The sequence below is a fragment of the Mytilus trossulus genome, chromosome 3 (assembly GCF_036588685.1).
Source record: "Mytilus trossulus isolate FHL-02 chromosome 3, PNRI_Mtr1.1.1.hap1, whole genome shotgun sequence".
In the NCBI taxonomy this organism is placed as follows: Eukaryota; Metazoa; Mollusca; class Bivalvia; order Mytilida; family Mytilidae; genus Mytilus; species Mytilus trossulus.
In genome coordinates this window covers 4513516-4530179 of record NC_086375.1, presented here as the reverse complement: position 1 = coordinate 4530179, position 16664 = coordinate 4513516, and the positions used below count along the sequence as shown (strand labels likewise).

At 31.8% G+C, this 16664-nt stretch overlaps 1 protein-coding gene across 1 annotated transcript in view; it reads left to right on the top strand.

Annotated features, from left to right (window-relative positions):
- LOC134710023 (HEAT repeat-containing protein 5B-like) overlaps nucleotides 1-11434 on the top strand; it is a 51311-nt gene extending 39877 nt beyond the window's left edge. The window contains exons 25-38 of the mRNA XM_063570169.1: nucleotides 523-646; nucleotides 852-970; nucleotides 1267-1370; nucleotides 2386-2463; nucleotides 2865-3110; nucleotides 3685-3874; nucleotides 4346-4570; nucleotides 5059-5221; nucleotides 5480-5592; nucleotides 6063-6359; nucleotides 6832-7056; nucleotides 8200-8351; nucleotides 9287-9500; nucleotides 10427-11434. Of these exons, the coding sequence (XP_063426239.1) occupies nucleotides 523-646; nucleotides 852-970; nucleotides 1267-1370; nucleotides 2386-2463; nucleotides 2865-3110; nucleotides 3685-3874; nucleotides 4346-4570; nucleotides 5059-5221; nucleotides 5480-5592; nucleotides 6063-6359; nucleotides 6832-7056; nucleotides 8200-8351; nucleotides 9287-9500; nucleotides 10427-10752 (2576 nt within the window). The 3' untranslated portion in view covers nucleotides 10753-11434. The remainder of the gene's footprint in view (nucleotides 1-522; nucleotides 647-851; nucleotides 971-1266; nucleotides 1371-2385; nucleotides 2464-2864; nucleotides 3111-3684; nucleotides 3875-4345; nucleotides 4571-5058; nucleotides 5222-5479; nucleotides 5593-6062; nucleotides 6360-6831; nucleotides 7057-8199; nucleotides 8352-9286; nucleotides 9501-10426) is intronic.
- The last annotated feature ends 5230 nt before the right edge of the window (nucleotides 11435-16664 follow it).

Below are 16664 nucleotides of genomic sequence, written 5' to 3'. Positions count from 1 at the left end.
AATGTGATCAAGAGGAAAACTTAATTTCTTGGTACTAATAAGTTTTGGAATGTCTGGTTCAAATAAAAATTAAATTAATAGAAAAAAGTTCTATGTGTATCAATGAGACAGCATTCCAATGACAAAAATAAAGAAAAAAAATATACAGGGAAGCCTGCAGTCTTCAATAATAGAGGGTGTCATTATCTCAAACACACTCAAAACATAAAAACCCAAATATCTAATTTTTGTGTTTCACAGTTTTGAATTAATAATTGGCAGTTTAAATGATGCTGTGCAAAAATTAGACACATGTGAAACACTCAAAGAATAAGGAACTATCAATCCATTTTGTGAGAAAAAAAATGTGTTTTTATAAGATAAAACTTCATTTATTTTCGAAGGTCAGTGATTTTCTCAGAGCACTCTGGCTTCCTCCACCAATAAAACCTGGCTGTGACGCAAAAGCCTTAATGCAGTGCTTAAAAGTGGCGTTAAACCACAAATAAAATAAGATAAAATATTTTTGTTTATTTTTTCCAGACACAACCAGTAGTTTACAGGATGGAGATAATGATTTAGATGATAAAGATTCTGAAGATGAAGATGACAATGAAACATTTACTGCTTTAGAAGCTGATGTAACTCACCCTACTGTAGCTCCAAGGTTGGTTCAGATTTTAATAGTAAAGTACTTTTTTGTTATCTTAACCACTTGGATTTTCTACACTGCCAGATTAAGAAAGAGAAGTCACTTCTAGTATGTAGTAGTATGAACCCTGTACAGGCTAAAAAAAACCAACATTACCTACCTATTACCTACTCTTCAATTATTGAAATTATTATCATTACTTCTTTATATTTACTTGTAGATGGCCGACTCGAGTGTTTGCTACTGAATGTTTAAGAATGATTGTAACAGCCTGTGAAGTAGATGATACACATTTTGATCTGGAAAAAGCAAGGAACCTCAAGAATACAACTGGTCAAGGTATAAACTAAGTTAAAAGTCGTTTTATACATATACTTACTTATAAAAAAGATGTAGCCTGATTGCTAGTAAGACAACTTTTCACAACAGTCCAATTGAGGTAGAAAATTACATCTACATAGCTATAAAAAGCCCCGAAATAACAAATTTAAAACAATTCAAAGAGAAAATAAACAGCCTTCGTTAATTTTTAGAAAATGAGGATAAAAACACAAAAATCTTGTTTCAAAAAAGCATAAAAAGAATGTAAAATTGAAATAACCTTGTACTTATTAGTGATGTATGTATAATTTTAGTGAATTACTTAGTGTTACATCTGTCAGAATTGGTCAGGATGGCCTTCATAGCAGCTACCTCAGACAGCAACCAACTTAGACTTGCTGGACTCTCTGCTTTACAGGTAATCTTAAATTAAATTCCTAAAATTCACATAATGACAGACCTTTATATCCTGATATAAAGTAATGATAGAATTTTACTTCACAAATAATATTTGTATCATTAGAGAACTGTAATTTAGTTATATCTACTGTCACCTGTAATTTTGGTACTGTAATGGTGTACATGTAAATAGCACATGCATCTGTGAATTAATTCTGTGCAGGCATTCACTTTATCACATTTAAAAAGCAATACACCTTATCACTAATCCCGGCTGACCCGGTTGCTTGAACTTTTGACGCACACTACAATTACTTTTCCATTATGGCGTCAGATAGTTTGTTTTATGATGTAAAAATTTTTACGGGAACCGGTGTGATTTCCAGTAATGAAGGACAAATAGCGATAACGTGTATAGATGCCCTAACAAATAAACAAAGGCAGATCATATTTTTATGCCCCACCTACGATAGTAGAGGGGCATTTTGCTTTCTGGTCTGTGCGTCCGTTCGTTTGTCCATCTGTCCCGCTTCAGGTTAAAGTTTTTGGTCAGGGTAGTTTTTGATGAAGTTGATGTCCAAATCAACTTGAAACTTAGTATAGAAACTTAGTATACATGTTTCCTTTGATAACGTCATTCTAATTTTAATGCCATATTACAGAATTAATTCCAATTTCACGGTCCACTAAACATAGAAAATGATAGTGCAAGTGGGGTATCCGTGTACTGTGGACACATTCTTGTTTCAGAAAAGTTATTTTTTGTTTTCTATTGTAAATTTGAAAAAAAGGAGTTGATGAATATATAATTTGTGTGTCTGTAACAGTTATAATAAAAGATAGAGGCATATTAAAACCCATGGCAGGTTATTGAAGACCTATTGGTTGTGTTCGGCAGTTGTCTGCTCTATGATCGGGTTGTTGTCTCTTTGACATATTCCTAATTTCCATCCTCAATTTTATTTTTATACTACAAGTTTAAGGTTTTCCCTATGTATGAATAGTAATTTTGAAAACCTTATATTCTATTTCAGGATGTTATTATGAAGTTTGCTAAGGTACCAGAACCAGAATTTCCAGGTCATGTGATCTTAGAACAGTTTCAAGCACAGGTATGTTTTTAAGTTGATATTATGGGGATATATTCATTTGTTATTTGCTCTTGATAATTGCTTCAGATTGCATGAAAGATCACCATTTTTACTCCTTTTGGTATAAAGTACTGTATTTCTTTAGGAAATGGTGTTTTTGATCTGAGAAGAATTGTGTTGTCATGAAATTTTGTTTACATGGATTTTCAAAGTACTGTGTACAAGCCAATAAAAATATACATACTACTTTGAATACATTTTTGTACTTATAACAAAAAATCTGTTGCTCTATACTCTCCAATTTTAGGAAAATTGGTACCTTCATGAATTATAATGAATCCACACTACTTGTTTTACTGTTTAATATGTGTATTACATTTAAAATTTAAAGTAGAGATCTATGATATATTCTCATTTCATAGGTTAGTGCAGCATTGCGACCAGCTTTCTCTCAAGACACACCCTCGGATGTGACTGCAGCAGCTTGTAATGTATGTAGTACATGGATTGGAAGTGGTGTTGCCAGGGATTTAAATGATTTACGCAGAGTTCATCAACTACTTGTATCCTCATTAGCAAAACTTAACTCAGGAAAATCACAGTCACAAATATACAACGAAAGTGCAGTCACAATGGAAAAACTAGCAGTATTACGAGCTTGGGCAGAGGTTAGTATTAAGTTTTATACCCACACATATATGTTAATAATTAACGTCATACATGTGTAATGTGTATTTGTACAGAAGATAAAGTACTGCAATGTTTAAATAAATCCACTTGATATTTTGAGTATGTACTACATAGTATAGAACTTGTTGTCTAAATGGCAAATTGTATTGTAATGTCTTTCAGATTTAGTTAGTCTCTACTATTGCAATCTATTATTGAAGACAATTGTTGGTGGCCAAATGGTCTATATTGTCTGTTGATCACAAGTCTGTCATCTGAGGTTGTGTGTAAAAAGGCCGCTATCGCCGCACTGTGTAATACTGATCTTAAATGGCAAGGATAACCAGTTTTTCTACCAAAATCAGTGGGTCTCATCGGATAACTTGGCTTCCACCAACAAAAACCCAGATTGCCATGGTATAGCTAAATTTCTGAAAGTAAAACACCTATAAACCAAACAAAAATCTATTGATGAGGATAGTATGTGGAATTGAAGATTTCTTTTTGTTTTGTCATGTAAGGTAGTGTTTTGATGTATATATCAATCTCAATGAATTCTATTTTTTTTTACAGGTTTACATTGTAGCTGTTGAAAGAGATAAAGAGAATGAAAAAGGAGTAAATAATAAATCTAAGTTTGACGATGAATATAGTGACAACTCTAGAGAAAGTTTATTATCTCTTGTCAAACCAGAGTTACCTACCCTTAGTCAGAATTGGTATGGGGCTCTCAGGGATTATGGCTATCTCTCACTTCCCTCGGGTAAGTTTGCAGGTGTTTTAGTGTCATCTGCTTCTGGATAGAATTCATATATTTTATTATTACGTCCCCGTTTTATATACAATTTACAAATATTATATTTATCAAAATTTCATTTTATGAATTAATGATACACACAATGCAGAAACTGTGGAAAATTTATTTTTGCTAAAAAAAAGAAAGAAAGATAATAAAGTCAATTGGAATATGTCAAAGAAAGAATCTAGTCACACATGGTATAAGGTGTGAAATGATAGATAAATGGTTAAAAATAAATTCACAATCTCAACATTTATGGGTAAGTAGCTTTAGATAACCTTACTGAAGTTATCCAAATTATATTTATATATATCTTCAATTATGCTTGAAAAAGAATCTTTAAAAATCATTTTGTACATCTAAACAAAAAGTAACCACCCCCTTTTGAAAATATTTTTCTTTTTCATTTCTCATGTATGAATTATTTTGTTGTAGAATACTCGAGTCAGTTGCCATCAGAAGGTGGAACATTCTATCATCCAGATACAATAGAGTCGGCTAAGCAGCATTATAAACAATGTTGGCCTTCTATACTACATGCATTAACCATATGGCTAAAAGAGACAGAATTTACAAATAAAGATAAAGATGATGGCAATGAGAACAATGTTCCAGCTAACATGAATGATGTGAATAAAGAAAGATTTTTCTTACTCTTAGGTAAAAACAATATTGTTGTTTTGGGGACATAGTTGTCATTATATACCAGAGCTATTCCAGAACAAGTTTTATGCATGCATGAGAGGCACTTGGAGAAGTTGGTTATGTGGGCTTTATAATGTATATGAGTAAAAGCATTCTTCAAAGAGACAACTAATTTGAGACACCAAAAATGCAAAAGATACACATGGTCTTCACCAATAGACGGTAGACTGATATCTGTTTAACATGTAAATCTTAATTGTATTTGTGAAGAAAATGAAATAAACACTTAGGGGCTGTGAATCAATTAAACAGAGGCTATGATAGCTCTAGTTTGTGACATTCTACAGGTACATAAACAGCATTACACTAGTTTGCACTATCACCTTTTTACACTTGATAATAACAAAAAGTATACAGAAGAATGTACAATAAAAAGATATTTTTGTTGATGAAAATATATATTGATGAAAGATGAATAAATTATAAATAAATAATATTTACAGGTGTAACAATGGAAGCTTTAACCAATCATACAACTATTATACCTGAACTGAATTTTATGTCCTTGTTAAAAGGATTACATGCAATGGTTGTCTCTGATTGGCCACGTAAATACATCGCTGAAGATCCGGTATTATCTGTAGAAATTCTAACTGTGATGCATAGGTGAGTCTGATTATACTGCAATATTTGAAAAATTGATGTTTAAACAAAGTATATTTTATCTACAGACTTTTATCATGTTATAAATCTTTTCCAGACCAGGTATTAGTCTTTTGTCAATCGAAGCCATCAAATGTTTCATGAATTGTCTTTCTTCAAGCTATAAAATGATCAGACAAATGATAAACTGCTTTCCTTAAAACAAATTAAAAAGCTCTGATTAATATTTATTTATAAATTGTTTTATTTGTTTGTTTACAGAACATTCCTAACAAGAGAAAATCTACAACTTCATTTAGTAGCTGCTGATGTAGTAAAACAAGTTATCCTTAGTTACACAGATTTCTTAGACTCACAGAAAATCTTTAATAAAGGTACAGTACAATGTCCCAGACTCGTAATAAAGGCTATCTCATTTAAATTAATGGTGGACAGGAGGAAGGGAAGTTTGTTGTGTTCATTAATTGATGTATGACAAAGGAAGTATATTGGTTTTATGGGGATTTTGGCAATCCCTCTTTACTTGGCCACCTCCATTTAAATAGTATATAGTTGATAAGTAATATCAACACTTTATAAGATCTCTCCTGACAATCAACCAACATGGCATACTTGAAATGAAAAAGCAATTGATTCTAATAAATGAAAATGTTTCACCATTCTTATTACGGAACAGTGAGTATTTAAAAAATAATTTCCAATTTTTAAAATCATTGCAGAAAACTTGCTTTTTTTAAAAACGAATTTTATGCATTAATCAGAGAAATTTTGTAATAATCAAAGGGAAATAACTCCTCTAAGAAGGTTTTAAATATTTTGTCATTATTTAATTGTATGTTTTTAGAGAAAGAATCTCCTGTGAGTACCGAGAGTAGTACAGAGTCCATGGATACCACAGATAGTAATGTTACAGTTGGAGAAGGAGGGGAATCAGGGGAAATAGAACAAGGAAAATCTCTTGTCTTTGCTGCATTAGAGGCCTGTATGTGTGTCATATCAAAACATATCCCTGTATTGAACCCCTCAGCTCCCACAACTGGTTTCCAGGCTCCTGCACGACGTTTGTCAGACGAGTGTTGTCAACTGATGGCTGCTGTAGTGTCTGTACTAGGAGATCTGCCCAGTCTGTGTTCACCTGCAGGTAAGTAATACAGGATACATAACTAGTCTTTAAGTTACAGCTTTTATCATTACAGTGGATAATTTCATTTCTTTAGTACCAATTTTTGTGGATTAGAAAAAGTTCAATTTTCCTGGATACTTGGTTTCATGGTTTATGGAAGTTTGCTTTCAAGCTCATATGAAGATTTTAGTTCATTGAAAGCTTGAATTTGTGGTTGACCTATACCTACAAAATGCACAAATAATAATGAATCTATAGTATGCAGCTAATTAAAAAGGTACTCATTGACCCATCAGCACAGAAATTTATTGTTTTAAAATGCAAAAGTAATGATACACTTTCATTTCTTAAAAAACCCTACTCTTGACTAACTATTGTTGCTCGCACTGTAGAAATCATATGATAACAGATAGAAGAAGAAAGAATTTTATAAAAAGGTATGTATGATTTTTTTAAACTACTTTCTTACTATCTGTTTTTATTATTTCAGGTAGTACCAATGTCCTACCTACAGTTTTGTATTTGATTACGGGTGTGTTAAGAGAAATGTCTTCCAAGTCTGCCGAGAGGAAATCACCTGCTGTTGTTAGCTCATGTTTATGCACGCTGAAATCACTTTGTACCTCATCATTCCTCTCTGACGATACTATCTCTGGACGATGGTCACAGTTGTTACAGAGTGCTCTCAAAACTGTTCTCAATAGTGCTAACCAAAGTAAGTCTATTTCTTATACATATTTAATGTCCCTCCTAATATAGTAGAGGGGCATTTTGTTTTCCGGTCTGTGGGTCCGTTCGTTCCTCTGTCTGTTCATTTGTCTGTCCATCCATCTGTCCCGCTTCAGGTTAAAGTTTTTGGTCGAGGTAGTTTTGATGAAGTTGATGTCCAATCCATTCAAACTTAGTGCACATGTTCCCTATGATATGATCTTATTAATTTTAATGCAAAATTACAGTTTTTATGCCAATTTCACGGTCCACTGAACATAGAAAATGATAGTGTGAGTGGGGCATTTGTGTACTGAGGACACATTCTTGTTTTACCTCACTTTGATCAAGATTTTGCATCCTCCATTGTCTGTTTCTGAGGGGGGAAATTTTTTAGTATAAACTATATTCACTTAAATCTGTTTTCACCTTTCAATTATTTATTGAATATCTTTTGAATTATAAAATTGATGTGGCTTAACAAAATAGGTAGCTGATTCAAATAATAAAATTGAGAGTTTAAATGGGGAATGTGTCAAAGAAACTACAACCCAACTACAGAGCAGATAATAGCCAAAAGCCATCAATGGGTCTTGAATACAGCGAGGAAAATCCCACAAATTAAAATGAGAGAATACAGAAAGGCATGAAGATCAATGGCAAAAACTGTTCTTTCTTTTGTGTGACATTTTTTTTCCCCACACAGATAAAAGAAGATTTATGTGTTTATTGTTTGTTATTGATTTTAGAACTTAGCTTTACCGTAATTTCTTGAAGAGAATAAAATACTAAAAGTAAACTTATTGTTTTGATATAACAACTCATTTCATGATTTACATGTATGTACTGTAATCTTCTATCTTGTATACTGTGGATTCATTATTATTCGTTGGATACCAATTTTCGTGGGTTTCGTTGGTACTGGTAAACCACGAATTCAGATGTTCAACAAATATCATATTTTCAATAGGCATTGTGTACAGAGAGTGGCAAAACCACGAAATCAAATATCCATGAATATGTAAGTTTTCAGTAATCCACGAAAATTGATACCCACGAAAATAAATGAACCCACAGTACTGCAGTTGTTATTGGTTTTGGTTTAAAATAATGGCTAAAAAATTCTAACCCTATTTTTCATCTTTTACAGCTGAAGAGAAACCTGCCATGGATGATGTGACTTTATTAGGAACTGTTACAATATTTTTATTATATGCACCTCCAGAAATTGTTGACTGTATGGATATCAGGAATCAATGTCTGGATATGTTTCTAAACACCTGGGCCTCACATATATATGAGGTATGCATACTTATTCTTCTCATCTATGTCAGGTAAATTAGGAATCATTATATTGGACTTGCAGTTTTAAATATAATTCTGCATCAATTGTAATGAGACAAATCTCTACCAGAGTCCAAATGACATAAATACTACCAACTATAGGTCATTATGCAGCCTTCAACAATTAGCAAAACAAGTAAATTTTAGTCTTATGAAATACCCCTATCATCTTGTTTTATCAAAAGTAAGACTCATGTGGATGTACTATACAAATACAGCCTTTGTATGAGGATACAAGGATATATTGACCTGAAAGAAGTATATTGACTGAGGACGAAGTCCGAGGTCGATATACTTCTTTGGGTCGATATATCCTGTATTGACCTCATACAAAGGCTATATTTGTTATATTATTAATTTCCGACCATATTTGTATCAAAATCGTCATTTAGGATTATTGGAATTTTATAGATATTACATTGTCTCCTTGACAGTAACAACCACATATTAGTTGTTATTTCATTAACTTTTTTTTTTTTTTTTTACATCTTACGTATTTAAATTTTTTTTGTCAAATAATCGATGACAGATATCATCTGTTATAAAACATTAAACAATATCTTGAAATTCATTACATGACGTCACAAAGTATATCGGTTTTTAGATATTCTAAAAATAACCGTGTGATATGCTTTTTGCAGGTCAATATGCTTTTTGCTATCCACCGTTTTCTCTCTTCCTTCGAAAATATAGTTTAACATGTGACTATCTCTAAACGAATCAAATTTGTTAAAATATACGAATTAATAACATTAATTATATTGATTCTACTTCTAGTGATTTATTTTGATGATAACTATTTGTTTGCAACAATTATGTAAAATGTACAGAAAACGTAGAAAATCTTTACATTGATATACTTCTTGTTCACTGACAATTCTTTTTATTTTTAGATTCAACTAAAAAGTATCCAGATGTTTACTTCAATAATACAACATTTAGGTAAAGAGCGTGCTGGTGGCTTCATTAAAGGTTTCGCTCCAAAGTTAGCAGAATATTTGTTACGTGTTAAAGACAATGTAGCAGTTGTGGATGACGAATTAAATATTGTTATAGCATCATTGGGTGCGTTCGAATCATTAGTGCCATTAGCTAATGATGATAAAAGTAAGTGGACGATGAATTAAATATTGTTATAACATCATTGGGTGCGTTCGAATCATTAGTGCCATTAGCTAATGATGATAAAAGTAAGTGGACGATGAATTAAATATTGTAATAGCATCATTGGGTGCGTTTGAATCATTAGTGCCATTAGCTGATGATGATAAAAGTAAGTCAATAATTTCTCACTTACTTCAGAGGACTATTCCATTACAGTGGAGGGGGAGGTCAGGAAGTGACTTTCAATATCTTGCCACTACCAACATTCTTTCTTTGATCAAAAAGACCAATATCCTTAAATTAACCAATGACCTATTAAATTTCTTCTTACTCTCACCTTATATTGCTCATTGGCCTCTTTATCAGAAATTTGAAATTTGTTTTAAAAAAAAAATCATTCTTAGTAAGTTTACAATCCTTATAGTGTAAAATCTATTTTAACTCGAAATTTGTAAACTATTGACGTGATTGAACAGTTGTTGAATACGTCAGACCATATTTTACTTAGCAAACAGTTTTGTATTGTTTATTGATTACTTTCATATGTTTGAACATAGGTATTACTGATGAATATGTTAGGATAAAAGAGAAACAGTAAAAATTGCATTCAATAGTGTAGTCAAATAAATTAAGTTGGGTTTTTTCATTTGATACCATATCAAACCATTGAGATGTAGAATTCTATTTTTAATTTATTTAAAAATTAAAATTAATAAATGCTTCTTAGTATGATTTTATTAGGATGTTAAAGAGTTTACCGAAGCACATTTTTAGTTTGTTTTCCAATGCATTGTTGTAACCTTCTCATGGGAAGCACATGCAGTCATAAATATTTCATTGAGAAATAAAATACTAATTCCTTACACTGTTGTCAGCCAATCATAATTAAAGATTCTTGTGAAACATAAAAGATTTTTTTTTTATTTCAGAATTAACAGTGCTGACTATATTTATTCCTATTCTTGTTTCATTTCTATTGGATGATTTTGACAGTGCATCTACAGCTAGGGGAACACTCCATGAAGATTCATTACAACGATTGATGAAAATAGGACCACAATATCCAACGGAATTCCGTACAATAATGGCAGGACAATCCATTCTTAAATCAAAACTTGAAAGTGCTATAAAACTCAGTCAGACAGCTAAAAATATGGCTTTATCTAAATCTAATTCACATGACCTAAAGGCTACCAGTGTACCTGTTAAACCAAGGATTACGTTAAAGACAAATTTTGGGAATTATACAGGTTAAAGACTACACAGTAGATCATTATTTGTATACCATTGATAGCTATTGTCATCTTTTGATTACACAGAATAAAATTGAGAATGGAAAGAAGTTTAGGTTAGTTGATATTAGTGCATTCTGGGTAATATTTTCTCAAGCTTTCATAAACAGAAGTTTAGGTTAGTTGTTATTAGTGCATTCTGGGTAATATTTTCTCAAGCTTTCATAAACAGAAGTTAAGTTAGTTGATATTATTGCATTCTGGGTAATATTTTCTTAAGCTTTCATAAACAGAAGTTTAGGTTAGTTGTTATAAGTGCATTCTGGGTAATATTTTCTCAAGCTTTCATAAACAGAAGTTTAGGTTAGTTGTTATTAGTGCATTCTGGGTAATATTTTCTCGAGCTTTCATAAACAGAAGTTAAGTTAGTTGATATTAGTGCATTCTGGTTAATATTTTCTCAAGCATTCACCCAGTAGTTGATAATTCTCAGATCTGCAGTGACATCACAACATGTAACTGACCAATCAATGATTAGCATTTTTGTTATGTAAACAATGTTGATAGGTGATGCGGATAAGATTCCTCTAGATTTTCCATAGACTTATTGCAAATTAATTTAATTGATATATATCATAACCAGTTGAATATAGTAATTTTACTCTTTTAATACTGTTAAAGACACTATATACTATCTCCATTTTGATTTTTTAACATACTATAACCTCTGGTTAAAAAATAATTGGCAATATAAATAATCAGTTATCCCCTTCAAATAGATGAAAAATCTAGAGGAATCCGGATTTCATCACCTCCTGACAAATGTAAATGCTAGGATGTCTGGATCTGAGAATTTCAAATGCAATGCATGTCTTGCAATATAACTAAAGTTAATCCATTATCTGATGCAAGTTCAATAATTTTACAATGCAAACAATGATAATTTTGTAATTAAGCAATTTTTTGTTGAAAATGGTCATTTACTTTAAAACACATGTTGGGCAATAAAGTTTTTACTGGGCATGCAGTGTCAGTTTACTGTTGCTTATTTGTCAGGCATTAATAGAACACCATTTATATTCATGTCTTCTTTGAACTAGTTTCTTGCATTATTTTCCTGTTTTCATTTTAGCAAAGTGGGTTCAGATCAAAAGTTGTGCAATGTCTGTGTAGCATTCTTTGTTTTTTTCTTAAACCCTTATAATTAAATTTATTACATGTAGTTCTAAATGTAATCAGAACAAAATCAATATCTGTGATATGTAAAAATATTTTTATATAAATGTGTAAATATAAATTAAAAAAACTATATATATAAATGTACATAAGTATTTATAGATTGGTATTAACTATTGTAAAAAACAGACTGTCATACTTAGGATTTATGTACATATGATTTAGGTGCTGTTATTAAGAATGAAGTTGTTGTTTTCTGTCACAATGATACAATGTATGTAACTTGTTAAAGTAATGTGTTATTATTAGTATTTGTTGGATACCAATTTTCTCTGATTTCGTGAGAAATTTCCTGTAGACTTGTATGTAATCTTTGGCAAATTTTACGAAATTAAGTATCCTCAAATATGTACGTTTTCCATAATCCACGAAAATTGATACCCACGAAAATGAGTGAATTCACAGTATTCAGAAAAAAACAAGTAAAAATGTTTTGTTTCTTGATGGCCTTCTTTGTTTTCTGATGGGGTTTGTCTTTTGATCAGTCTTTGGTTTGCTGTGAAGTTCAGACTTGTCTTGTCCTGTTATCACATATCATTGGACAGTGGTGGTGTCTGTTTTTGAATGTCTTTTGGTTTTTGAGAGTCTTTTTGCCATTACCTCCCCCTTTTAGTTATTCATTATTTGTATTATCGCTAACTCTGAAATTGACCATCTTTTCCTACAGAGTTGCAGATCTCTATTACTTCTGTCTAACACTTGGCATTAAAGTTTTGTAAAGTTGATATTAGATGTCATTTAAATGATTTTTAACAGTGTTATCTCACATTGCAGGGAAGAAATAGAATCTGTGATAAAAAAGAGCATTTTTGTACTATAAGATTGGGCAATTAATAAAAATCCTATAGAAAGCACTAAATTGTTTCGCTAGGGGAAGTATTTTGCATGCTTTTCAATCAAGCTATGCATACATTTTGTAATATGCAATTTCCAGTCATGCTGATATTCAAAACAAGATTTTTGCGCAAAAAAAATTAAAACGGCATGAAAAGAAAATGGTAAAACTATTTTTTATATCAAACTTATCTGATTCTTATATCATTATATATACAATTTTACCAGAGATTTGAACAAATAGTTTTGTTTTCATAGAACATAATTTAACAATTTATTTTTAGAAAGGCTATTGTTAATGAAGATTAATTCCAAATAGTTATTCATTAAGACATCAAGAATTTTGTAGAGGTGTAAAAAGATATTTAATTTATTGTATCTTATATAATTATAGCTCATGAAAGTCTTCCATTTCATATTTATAGCAGGCTATATGTGTGAAAGCTTTAAATGTTTTTGGTATATAGTGCTATCATTATAATAAATGTGAAATAAGATCATATCTAGAGTGTGCTATGATTGGTTGTTTGATTAAATGAAATGTTTTGATTGGTTGTTTGAATAAATGAAGTGTTTTGATTGGTTGTTTATATAAATGAAGTGTGGAATTGTGTACCATTAAAAGAAATTTATTGATGACATATTTGTTTCATCGTCATTATTTTGAACAATGAATTCTTTAATTTTTGTTTGTCACTGTTCATTGGTTAATTCATGTATTGAGATGACTTTGTTTCTTTAAATACCTAAGATTTTTTTTATGTATGTAAATCATAGTTAAAATCATTTATGAAATATTTTTTTTTTTGTTTCTCGTCCAAAGATATATTTATGCATTTATGCAGAATTAGAGTTTTGACCCCAATTTCATGGAAGATTGAACATAGAAAAATGACAGTGCTGATGGGGCATCCGTGTACCATGGACACATTCTTGTTTGGTAATGTTTCACATCTATTTACCTCAAGGTCATTTATTTTCATGAAAAACGCATAGAAATTTATTATACCCCACACAACGAGTTGCGGAGGGTATAATGTTTTTGACCCGTCCGTCAGTTAGTCCGTCAGTCCATCAGTCTGTCCGTCAGTCTGTCCGTCAGTCCTGTTTCTTGTCATCGCAACTCCTTTCAAACCACACAACAGAATTTCACGAAACCTTTTCAGATAATAAGGACATACTATGTAGTTGTGCATATCGACGGGAAATTGCGATTCAATTTTTTTTCTAGGAGTTACGCCCCATTGAACTAATTTGCTTCAATGTACTACTGCAACAGTTTGTCATCGCAACTCTTCTCAAACCACACAACAGAATTTCACGAAACCTTTTTAGATAATAAGGACATACTATGTAGTTGTGCATATCAATGGAAAATTGCGATTCATTTTTTTTTTCTAGGAGTTACGCCCCTTTGAACTTATTTGCTTCAATGTACTTCTGCAATAGTTTGTCATCTCAACTCCTCTGAATCCACACAACAGAATTTCATGAAATTTTGTAGATAATAAGGACATACTATGTAGATGTGCATATTGGCAGGAAATTAATTTTTCTTATACAATTTTTTTTTCTTACACTTATTTAATTTCTCCAATGACAATGTGGGGACGTGGGGTATGTGAGCGTGCTCATTAAGGTTCTTTAATTTTTATTAGATGTACGAGAAGCACACTGAGTATCTTTTTTTCACCTTAATTTTGATGTGTTAATTATCCAAGAATTCCAATGTTGACAAACTAGTAATGAGGGACTGAACAACACATTAATTATTTTGATTCCTATTTTTTTTTTATTCACAAATATACCTGAATTGTTAAAGGATATATAACTTTGTTGTGTATGGATATTTTTCTTCAATGTAATTATTATAAAATTTATGTACAAAATATTAGTTTACTATTTGCTTATGTAACATTGTAACATAACGTGGGCTGAGCTCATTGCTATTATCATATCATAAATGTTTTGTCATAATTGTCCAAGACAGTATCATTAATAAATCTATGCTACAAGCTACATATTTGATTTTTTTTTGTCTCGTCGCAACAAAGTCATAGATGTGAGTTATATATAGGCTGTTGCTGCATTCAACGGTGGAGACAAATAAAGTTTATGATTTGTTTACAGGGAACCTTCTATGTATTTATTATATTTAAATTGGGTAACAATTGACATGGATTTTGTTGGTTTGAACAAAACATCAAATGCTTGTGTAAAGATCAATGGTCAATGTAGCAACTATGACAAAATTGCTAGTTTAAAAAAATACTCAAAAATTGGACATCAACTGGTCAAAGACCCCAAAGTAAGAACAATATCCACAGGTCAGGGATACCCACAGGCCAAACAAACAACAAAACAAGAACTAAAATCAAAACAGACTTTCTCAGGTCAAAGACACAAAAGTCAGAACAAGATGTCTGTTTTGATTTTAGTGTCATAGGCATGTGGATGTTTCAAAGACACCAAAATAAGACCAGACATCCACCGGTCAAAAACATCAAAATAAGAACAGATATCCACCTGTCAAAGACATCAAAATAAGAACAGTCATCCACCTGTCAAAGACACCAAAATAAGAACAGATGTCCACCTGTCAAAGACACCAAAATAAGAACAGACATCCACCTGTCAAAGACACCAAAATAAGAACAGACATCCACCTGTCAAAGACAACAAAATAAGAACAGACATCCACCTGTCAAAGACAACAAAATAAGAATAGATATCCACCTGTCAAAGACACCAAAATAAAAACAGACATCAACAGGTCAATGACAACAAAATAAGTACAGACATCCACCTGTCAAAGACATCAAGATATGAACAGACATCCACCTGTCAAAGACACCAACAACAGAAGGAATTCAACCTGCCAAAGACAACAAAATAAGAACAGACATCAACAGGTCAACGACAACAAAATAAGTACAGACATCCACCTGTCAAAGACAACAAAATAAGAATAGATATCCACCTGTCAAAGACACCAAAATAAGAACAGACATCAACAGGTCAAGGACAACAAAATAAGTACAGACATCCACCTTTCAAAGACATCAAGATAAGAACAGACATCCACCTGCCAAAGACACCAAAATAAGAACAGACATACACCGGTCAAAAACATCAAAATAAGAACAGACATCCACCTGTCAAAGACAACAAAATAAGAACAGACATCCACCTGTCAAAGACACCAAAATAAGAACAGATATCCACCTGTCAAAGACACCAAAATAAGAACAGATATCCACCTGTCAAAGACACCAAAATAAGAATAGACATCCACCTATCAAAGACAACAAAATAAGAACAGACATCCACCTATCAAAGACAACAAAATAAGTACAGATATCCACCTGTCAAAGACAACAAAATAAGAACAGATATCCACCTGTCAAAGACACCAAAATAAGAACAGACATCCACCTGTCAAAGACACCAAAATAAGAACAGACATCCACCTGTCAAAGACACCAAAATAAGAGCAGATATCCACCTGTCAAAGACAACAATATAAGAACAGACATCCACCTGTCAAAGACACCAAAATAAGAACAGACATCCACCTGTCAAAGACACCAAAATAAGAACAGACATCCACCTGTCAAAGACACCAAAATAAGAACAGACATCCACCTGTCAAAGACACCAAAATAAGTACAGACATCCACCTGTCAAAGACAACAAAATAAGAACAGACATCCACTTGTCAAAGACACAAAAATAAAAACAGATATTCACCTAACAAAGACATCAAAACAAGAACAGATATCAACCAGTCCAAGACATCAAAACAAGAACAGACATCCACCTGTCAAAGACATCAAAACAAGAACAGATATCCACCTGTCAAAGA